Source organism: Simochromis diagramma, unplaced genomic scaffold (assembly GCF_900408965.1).
Source record: "Simochromis diagramma unplaced genomic scaffold, fSimDia1.1 OVJJ01000344.1, whole genome shotgun sequence".
Lineage (NCBI taxonomy): Eukaryota > Metazoa > Chordata > Actinopteri > Cichliformes > Cichlidae > Simochromis > Simochromis diagramma.
The window spans coordinates 13228994-13239204 of record NW_024387375.1 but is presented as its reverse complement, the minus strand read 5'-3'; the positions used below and the strand labels follow the sequence as shown (position 1 = coordinate 13239204).

Sequence of the window (10211 nt, the reverse complement as noted above, 5' to 3'; positions counted from 1 at the left end):
TTGTACGACTCTAATAAAACTGACTCAACAGATCAACATTAGGAACCAAGCCAAATCACAAAAATTATTAAAAAAGACCAAATAAATGTGTGTGTGTGTGTGTGTGTGTGTGTGTGTGTGTGTGTGTGTGTGTGTGTGTGTGTGTGTGTGTGTGTGTGTGTGTGTGGAAGGCTGACATGTTTGCTGTGCATGTTTTATGTTTCACCCAGATGAATGTGAATGTTGCTAAGTGACTGTATGAATGTGAAGTACCATTTAAAGCCTTCTCCAGGCGTCATTTCATGTCTGTTCTTTATTATCAGGTAAAATGTTTTTGTTCTTTTCCTGTGCATTGAATATAAAGCTGCTTTGTCAAATGAGTACTGTATCATTAAATAAATAAAAAAGCAGTCAATCCAAAAGCATGCTGGCCTGATTAATGCATTTCATTTTCACTTTAAAATATCCTCTCCATATTTTCTTGTCGCTCAGCCACTGCATCACTGAAACACGCTGTGTCTACCTGCCTATACGTCATGTTTTCAGTACCTTTCCACTGCACACTCGGAGTTACAGTACTCACTCACTGCTCTGACACTTAAGCAGATAACACCTGTGTCATGTTTAGACTCGCCAACTCGTCATTGTCTTTGCTGTGTGCTCAGGAGGGAAACAAACTGATGCTGTGTGAAGTGTAGGCGTGACAGTTTTCATGCAAACTCTTTATTTGATCGCATCCATGTGAGGATGAGCAGAGCGGAGCCTGGGAGGAGATGCCGGAGGTGCTGGCAGTGATGTGGATGAGATTATCTGAGTGAAAGATTGCTGCTGGAGTTATCACAGGGGGATTTTATTTCAATCTTTTCAAAATACAGATGATTAAACAGAAAATGACCACCAATCCGGTGAGTTTTAATCTGCATTTAATCAGCCTTGAGAAGAAGACCTGCTTTCAATTTATTTTAAGTATTGTAACTTTACAAAAACACTGTTGCTCTGCCAAAAGTATCTGGACGCTTGTCCTCACTTCATCCGTGAATATGAGAAGATGAAACTTCCTGCGCTCGCCGAATCAGATGTTCAACCCCAGTATGTTCACAATGTGGCGCTGAAGCCTCTGCCTGAGATCAGTCCCTCCATCCCCAAGCACAAAGGTATTTGAGTGTCTTTTAATACAGTTTGAATACTTTACACGACTGTACAGATACCAGGCACGTCATTTGGACGCATGTAACAAAAAGTCTCATTAGAAACTGTTCTGTGTATAAAATGTAATCGTGAAGCTGGGTGTGAGTGGGTTTCCAGTCACGGTGAGTGCTCTTCTGTCAGATTTCAAACACAGGTGCATCAAGTTCACTGTTGCTGCTGTCATCTCCTTGCTGCTGCTCCTGCTGCTGCTGGTGGCTGGAGTCCTCCTTGCCTATTACTGTAAGTGAAGGATTTATTTAGTGAACTGAGTCAACATTAGTGAGATTGGAAGACTGATTTTTTTTCTGGTTCCTGTCTTGAATTCCAGTTTCTTCATCCTGTATTCATGGGATTAAATGTGGAGATGGGAACCGCAAGTGGGAGTCCCAGTGGTGTGATGGGGTTACAGACTGTCCCGCAGGCCAGGACGAAGCTAACTGTGGTAAGCAGCTTCATGGTGGGAAGAAAAAGCTTCTCTGTCCTCCACCTTTAGATTTGTTCAATAAAGCTGAATGAAACACACTGATAAGAACCTGGTTTCCAAAAAAGAAAAACTTGGAAAACAACAAATGAAATGTGGACTTTTTGGGGGGGAAGTTTAATGCTTTCCCATTCTCGCACTGACAAGATTTCATTTTGGAGCCTCTTTTGTTGCATTTTTTGTTTCATAGCGCACAAAATATTTGCAAAGGGGGACAGGTCTGGACTGCAAGTGGGTCCATTTTTCATCTGGACTACTGGCACCTTGCATTGTCTTGCAGAAATGAACAAAACTAAGGACATCTCTGGAAAAGACATCTTCTCCATGGAAGTGTTATGCTGCCCTAAAAGCTGAATATATTATTAAGCCCTAATGAGACCTTCACATATGTGTAAATTACCCACACTGTGTGCTCTAGTGCCCCATGCAATCATCCGTTCTGTTTATTAGGCAGCAGATGAAGTTTCTCTGGGATTTCCAAAAAAATGGAAATTCCCACAGAACAGATTTTTAGCTCACCTTAGCCAATCTTAACTGAGCTGGAGCCAAGAGAAGACAACAGCATGACTCGAGGTTTACCTTGGATCACACTTGTGTTTAGGATAACTGATCAATTGCAGGGATGTATATCACAGGATCATGCCTGCTTTTAAAGCAGTGCCACCTGAGGGTGTCAAACCCAGCTTTCAACTGTGTACCCTACAGAGACTTCTCTGAATTATGGTCAATAGATGATGAAATCCCCCCAAAATCCTCTAAAACCATACTTCTTCACAGAGTTGTGAAGCTCTGTTTACACCCAATGGTGCTGCTGACCTGTTCCCAGGTAGCCTCATTAGTTGTTATCTTGATGCACGCTCAATAAAAGAAGGTGAGAGAATCCCAGAAAGTTAACTCTGTTCATCTGGATTTCCAATCTTTGAAAACAAGGTCAGAGTTTATACAACGGAACAGTTTGATGCTTTTATAGGTTTGTTTTTTCTGGAATCATCCATATTCCTCATGATGAGATAATGAGATAATATGTAGACTGAGGCATTTATCTTCCCTTGTTAATTGCCAGTCCTTTGTGTGCTTCACTCTCAACTGGCTGCCTCTTCACCCACTTTCCACTTGTGACAAAATGTCAAGTCATCGCTTGTGTTTGCTGTTTGTGCTCAGTGAGGCTGCACGGCTCCAGTTTCCTGCTTCAGATCTACTCGACTCAGAGTAAAGCCTGAAAATCTGTTGGTTCTCATGGCTGGACCGAGGAGAAGGGCAGAGCGAGCTGCCAGAGCATCGGATACAGCAGGTGAGATGCTCAGCTAGTTCAGTCTGAGATGAAACAAAAGCTGCTCTGTGAACGATTTTCAAGCGATGCTCAATTTTTTTTTTTTTTTACAATTTGTGCTTTGACAGGGGCACATATTTTAAATCAGGCCAGCAAAGGGCTGATGCTAATGATGGATTCTTACTAGTGAAGTCTAACTTCAACCCTCAGGCATCCATACTGCAACAACTTGCCCTACAGTGAGTGAGCTGGTAATGATAAACCTGTGTCAAAATGCTAATATTGATATAATATTAACCTGATCTCATTCCAAATGTCTTTTTTCCTCCAATCCTTAGAAGTACATGTCCTAACAACATGGTGGTGACATTGCACTGTACTAGTATGTCTTTATACTTTCTTAGAAATGAACCAAATCACAACAACAATTACCCCAAGGTGCTTTATATTATAAGGTAAACCCCCTGGAAACAAACCAGCAACCTTTCACCTGGCAAGTGAATTACAAACACATAAAGGTTTATTCCTGTTAAAAGGGAGTTTTTCCTTCCCACTGTCACCATGTGCTGGATCACCAGGTACCGGAACAGCTTCTTCCCCACAGCTGTCAGACTCCTGAACTCTGCCTCCTGACATCTGACCCACGTTAAAACATGGACTGAACATACACACACCCACAATGGACAACTGTACCCTCAAACACACAATAATAACATGGACTGAACCACCACTCACAACCACTAGCACTTTATATAGCCTCCGTAGAATTATCCACATATCTCACTTATCTTAACTGCACTACTGCATAGCTCTGTAATAATCATTCTGTACATACGATAATTTTTAACCCTACAACTGTTTACAACTTGCATAGTTCCCATTTCTGTATAGCTGTATATCTCAGATTCTGTAAAGTTATTTATTTCATATTCTGTATAGTTTTTCATATTTATATCCTGTTCATATCCTGTACATAGCTTGTACTCACTACAGCCTGTACATACTTATAGTTATAGAATATTCACAACATACTTCATACCGTGTACATTATAACATACCATAATAGACCCATTTCTGTAATATACTCACATATCTATATTATTGCTAATATATATTGTAATATATCTATATCAGTAAAGCACTTCTGGGTGGATGCAAACTGCATTTCGTTGCCCTGTACCTGTGCATGTGCAATGACAATAAAGTTGAATTCTATTCTATTCTATTCTATCACAGAAAGCGGTGTGTTAGCTGAGGTTTCTTTCTAATAGTGTAGGGTCTCTACAATATCAAACCTCAGTGAGAGCGACAGTGGGAACGAAGAACTCACTGTTAGCAGGAAGAAACCTCTGGCAGAACAAGGCTCAGTTTGGGGATAAGGCGAAAGAGAAGAGAGCAGAGAGAGACAAGACAGGCAAAGTATAGTGAGAACCAAAAGTTGCTAATTACTAATGATTTAATGTAATAGTGGAGTGCATCCAGCATATCAAAAAGAACATTTCAAGCCTAATATTAAAAGTAGGAGGTTGTCTGTCTCCTGAATCCAATCTGGGAGTTGTTTCCATAGTTGAGGATAGCTGAAGGCTCTTCCTTGCAATCACACTGGTTTTTTTCAGTGTGTTGTTGAGTTTTGTCTCTCTGAAAGCCTGTAGCTGTAGAATGCTCTAACAGCAGCCTCCTTTTTCAGATTGTGGAAGCAGGGTGAACTCCAGCAAGGCTTCTGCAGGACAGCTGGCCTCCCTTGGGGCTGTGCCCTGGCAAGTCAGCCTCCAGGTTGCCGGCTCTCACCACTGTGGAGGAGCCATCATCTCCCCCTACTGGATAGTCACCGCCGCTCAGTGTGTGACCTGGTGAGTCCTCCACCTTCACCTTCACCACCCTTCAGTAACCGTGGTTTGATCCAGCTTTAATCAAATCTCTGCTGGTCACCCCCCACCTTTGCAGGGCCACCAGTCCTGCAGACTGGGCAGTATGCTGGGATAGTGGACCCATTAGGCCCTCTGTTTAACCCTGCTTACTCGGTGCGTCGCATTATAACTCATGAGAGCTACAACAGCCAGACCCTGAAAAATGACATTGCTCTTATGAGGCTCTCCCAACCTTTGGACATAACAGGTGCTTATGATGAGCCCCTTCATTACATTATTTTAATCACCTTTTAGTTAATTGAAGTTATTAATTATTATTTAATATGGACTGAGATGTGGTGACTGTGGAGATCATTTGAGTTCAGTGAACTCACTGCCATGTTCAAGAAACCAGTCTTTTATATTGCGGCCCACATACAGCCCACTTTCATCTTATCTGATTTCTGTAAGTTTAAAAATTTTACCTACACATTTAATAAATGAGAGACCCTAATATAGGACAAAAAAAAGGGTGATTTCAACATTATTTCTCAGTTTTTCTTACATGGTGAAGAAATGCTGCTTTAGTAAACTAAAACAAAATCTGTCAGCATGGGTTTAAATTGTAAGAATAAATGTATAAAGTTACAGAAATCAATTAGTTAATTACTTTGGTGTACTGTTTTTTATTAAAGCTGTAGAACTTGTGAAAATACAGTTAAAATTCCCACATTTATGTCCTCCTTTTCCCAACGCCATCCAGCAGGCCCGATTGAGGTCAATGCTGGACCAAATCTGGTCCCTGGGCCTCATGTTTAATACCCCTGGTTTAAAGGAAAATATCTGAACCTGCTATTTGAATGTTGGCTCACATCAGACCATGCAACATTTCTACTGCCTGATTTTGTTGAGCAGGTGCAAACTGTAGCCTCAGTTTCCTGTCAATAGCTGACCGTGTGACCCTCTGCTGCTGTAGCCCGTCTGCTTCAAGGTTCAATGTGCTGCACATTCAGAGATGCTCTTCTGCATAATTTGATTGTAACGAGTAATATGAGTTAACTCTCGTGTGCAAAGTCCCTTAAATCACCTATTAAATCCCCATTCTCCATTCAGTTCAAACTTCAGCACCCTGTCACGTTTGCATGCCTAAATGCATTGGGTTGCTGTCATATGACCCATATACATCACATGATTCAGATATTTGCTTTAAGAAGCAGCTGAAATGTGTACCTAATAAAGTGGCCAATGAGTCTGTTTAGCTTCTTTATAGTAGTTTTATCTTGACATCTCTGTTTTGCCAGATTGTAAATTATGTTATTGTGCTTGTGTTTATATTCATTCTACTTTTAGGCTGTTTCTAATCTTGAGTTGCTGCATTCCCACTTTGGGATAAGTAAAGTATATCTTATCTTGTCTTATACAGATTTACAGCCACAGATTTACTGCATAAATCTAAGCTGGACTCAGCAAAGTTAATCCCATATTAACATGTTTTAATCAGTTGTCTTTCCCCCCCAGTTCCTTAATCTCAACCAGAAGTCTTAATAACCAGGCATTGTTAGCCAGTCATGGCACCATATATTTTAGGATAAGGCGTTCTTGTTAAAAGTGCATCCATAGAAGTTTTAAATAACTTTTGTTGAGACCTGTTGACATTTTGGAAGATGCACATCCTCAGTGGATGCATTTGGCACTGTTACTTCAGTAAGCGTTACATTTAGCAAACTAGCAAGCTGTCAGCTGAGTATAACCCTCTGTGTGAATAAGCTGTTCACACAGTGGCAGTCTGTGTACAGAGAGGCTGTAAGAGTGCACACATTGACACCATTGTTAACAGCAGCAGCTCGTCCTGTGTTAAACACGTTACAGCAGAGATGTTTACTCCTTGGTAGGCTTCAGGAACATCGGACCCGTGCGCCTCCCAAACATGGGCCTGAAAGTCATTGCTCATCACAAGTGCTGGATAACACGATTTGGTCACATAGCAAATGGTGAGGCAGCTGTAGTTAGTGAATCAGTATTGGTGCTCATTGCCGCCTACTACCACTAGATGGCATCAAAGTCCTGCACTCATTGTCAAGTGAGTGAACGTTATTTTATATATTAATTTATGTTTTGTTTTTTTTTGACAGACTCTGTCTTTCCATACCTGATGGAGGCTCAGGTGTCTCTCATAGATGCTGCAGAGTGCAACAGTTTCATCGCCTACACGAACAGGATATCCCAGGATATGATAATCAGTTTAGCTGTGTAGTGTCCTTGAGTGTCAGAGGTCCACAGTGTGACCCACCTCGAGGTTACAATGCTTCAGTTTTAGTGGGAATGGAGTCTCTGAATGCAGACTCAGAACAATGCGCTCCAATAGTGTTTGCAGTTCAGCCAGTCCAAACAGACCGTCGCATAAAAGCAGTTTTTGTTCATCAAAGAATCCAAAACATTTTCATGCTCTTATGTAACTGCTTTTGCGGCGCTCTCAAACAAGTCCAGCACTATGTTCTGTGTGCAGCAACCGTTTTAAATAAACTGTTCGTTTTTGTGCCTGGTAACAATCCACTTATACAGTCAGCAGTGAATGTACAGTTAGAGCCCAGAGGAGGCAGCTGACTATTATATCCCCTTTTATTTGGATGATTTAGAGCTTTTTCACTGACCTCAGAAATCCATAAAAGACCTAAAACTGTCCTCAAAAGTCCTCATGTAGCCTCTCAAAGTCACTGTAAGTTAGTATTGCCCTTTGTTTGTTCCTGAACTGTGTCTCAGGCTGACGGCGGCGGCCCTCTGGTGTCCCTGATGGATGGAGTATGGTGGCTCATAGGTGACAGCATTTGGGGGGAACAGCACGCTGGGCAGGATGCACCGGGTGTTTACGGCAACGTCGCATACTTCCCGGACTGGATCCACCGTCAGATGAAGGTTCATTCATTTTGAGATTTTGTAATGGCACTCATGAACAGGCAAAGTGTAAAATACAAAGAAAGATTAGACTTTGATTAAAAGTCAAATTTAACTTCACGCTGTGTGATTTCATGCACTTTATGTACCTTTTGATTTAATCTCTTTGGAGGACCAGATGTTATAAGAAGGTTTACCCATCTGGTGCTCTGAGTTGTACAGCTTGACCTGGAGGCTGGATGTAATGATAAACACCGTATGTCTGAATCACAGCAGGGCCTTGACGCCAAGTTAGGATATTAATATGAGTGTTGTGTGTGATTAATCGTATTTGTTCGAGTGTTTGACAAGCCAAAAGGTTAATCCGTGCCCTGACATTATTATGTTTCATTGTCTTTGGTATCCTTCGCCTTTATCATCCGCAGAGGATTACAAAGCTTTTTTTTTTCTTGTAAAGAAGGAACAAAAATGCAAACAAAGTACTGTGCAAAAGTCTTGATCCTCTCCTCATTTCTTCATATTTTGCTTCCAAAGTGTGAGCATACTTTCTTGTCTTTCCTACTTTTTATAAAGTGGTCTTGGTCAATAGTTCTCCAGGTCTTCTGAAGGTTTTTAAAGGTTTTTCTTTGGACATTGGCTGCTTTTTCACTCATTTAGACTCCATTACTTGTACTTGATCATTTTCAGAGCAATGCTTTTATTTTGTTAAGCCACTGAAGACTGAGTTGTTAATCATACAAGCTTAAAAACAGCACCTAGCTAAAAGAGACGAAAGAGTGGGGTGGTCGGACGGGTCACCCTGGGCGTCGGTGGTGCTGCAGCCATGGGCTGTATGGGCCTGCGCCTCCCTGCCCTTGGTGGTCAGCGAGGAAGCTGGCTTCTCCCCCCTCCACACACGCAGGGGCTTGGGATGCAGGTGTGTCACTGAGGTGCAAGGGAGGCCCTCCTTCTCTCCCCCCTCATGGCTGCCTGTACCTTAGTTTTCCTCCACAGTTTAGACTCTCCTATTACTTTCATTCTCATGACACATACATATAGGGCCTTGGGGGTGGGCACACTGAACAGCGTCCAGAGTCTGTTCATTCAGCCTCACCTCTGGTGTCGGTGCCCACTTCTCAATTTTAAATTGCATGTAGACACCGAAGGTCTTGGGGAGGGTTACACAGTAAATATCTGTGTTTCAGGTCAGGTCTTAGCCTCCACCTCTCTCTCTCAGAACATGTCAGGCTCCCCCAGGTGTGGGGCCTATTTCCCAGCCACACTCCCTGCCAGTGGCTGGTGGTTCTCAGTATCTGGGGCTGGGTTCTTGGGTGTGTACTGGCTCATTTATCTGAATTTCACAGCCCTCCCAGCTCTCCGTCTATAAACGACCCCCCCACACTTCCTCTTTTTTTCCACTTCATTCACATCGGGATATGCCCAACCCGGAAGTCCCCTCTGAGGCCTTCCCCCAAACAGCAGCCTCAATTCATGCTCGTGCAATCTGCAATTATCTACTAGAAATACCAAACCTACATGAGGATGTGGTCTCAGCTAGTGAATGGGCTGGAGTAAAGCAACTAAATGACTGAACTTTAATCACCAAAAATCGCGAAGGCTCTTTAAAGCCACTCTCCGCCCCACAACCGTTTCAATAGCTATCAAAATTACCAAGCACACCTTGAGTCGTGAAACTTGTGTACTTTACTCTCAGAAACAGTCAGAGAGACTAAACTAGCAACAGGTCCCTCTGCAAGTGATGAGCTCATATAGTGGCAATTAAAAGTTGTTCTACTCAATCATTTGTATCAGTGTACGTTTCAGCCGTATGCTTAGCAACACTGACATCAAGTAGCATTAAGCTGTATTGAACATTTGACTCGTAGTTCTCAACATTTGTGTCATGAATTGAGCAAGGTACTTTGAGGAAGCCAGAGCATGAGTCTGATGACACAGCTTTTTAAAATACCACAATGACACTGCTTCTTATTTTTTTCTTAAATAAAGGAAAAACAGCTGTAGGCAGTCATAGCTTTTTAGAAAATATAGTACAGCCTTTTGTTAAAGGTTTTATGCAGCAAGAAAAACCTAGTCTTTACTCGGTGTTAAAACCGGGTAAAGGTGGTGACATACATCATCTTTTAAGCTTGTTAGAATTGTACAAACTCTGTTTTTGCCTTATCTACTGTATTTCTATTTATGTTTACACGTGTTTTGGCAAATTAAGCAGAAATAAAGAGCGGCTCAAGACTACACTGAGAGACATTTAACCATTAATCAAGATAATAACTGTTACAGCTCTAATATTGTGATGATTATGAAGTAATTATATTCATCTTGACCTTTTGTGTTAGCATAAAAATATTTTCTATTAGCAACTTACATGCAGATAATGTTCAAACACAACCAGATGAATTGTACTTCTGTTTACAGAGGTATCAACCCGACACGTATACAGAGAAAAACTTACATTGAATTATTGCCATTTTCTTTTTCATAATTTGTTACTTTTTGAAATTACTTTATCTATTATAAGCTACATTTAAGTACGTTTTATTTTTGTTGTATTTCTCAT

At 41.5% G+C, this 10211-nt stretch overlaps 1 protein-coding gene across 3 annotated transcripts; it reads left to right on the top strand.

Moving 5' to 3' along the window:
• The first annotated feature begins 151 nt into the window (after positions 1-151).
• Positions 152-10194, top strand: LOC120719738 (transmembrane protease serine 2-like). 3 transcript variants are annotated; one of them, XR_005692744.1, is made up of 4 exons: positions 152-1407; positions 1496-1609; positions 2810-3157; positions 4606-10194. XR_005692744.1 is itself a non-coding variant. In XM_040009184.1 (4 exons), exons 1-4 carry the CDS (start codon positions 1028-1030, stop codon positions 2866-2868), a joined length of 378 nt encoding a protein of 125 aa, XP_039865118.1. In that variant the 5' UTR covers positions 152-1027; the 3' UTR covers positions 2869-3487. The 3 variants fall into 3 exon arrangements, 2 of the variants coding, with proteins under 2 accessions (XP_039865118.1, XP_039865116.1); XM_040009184.1 differs by lacking the exon at positions 4606-10194 and having other exon boundaries at positions 152-1133; positions 1309-1407; positions 2810-3487; XM_040009182.1 differs by lacking the exons at positions 2810-3157; positions 4606-10194 and having other exon boundaries at positions 152-1133; positions 1309-1407; positions 1496-1834.
• The last annotated feature ends 17 nt before the right edge of the window (positions 10195-10211 follow it).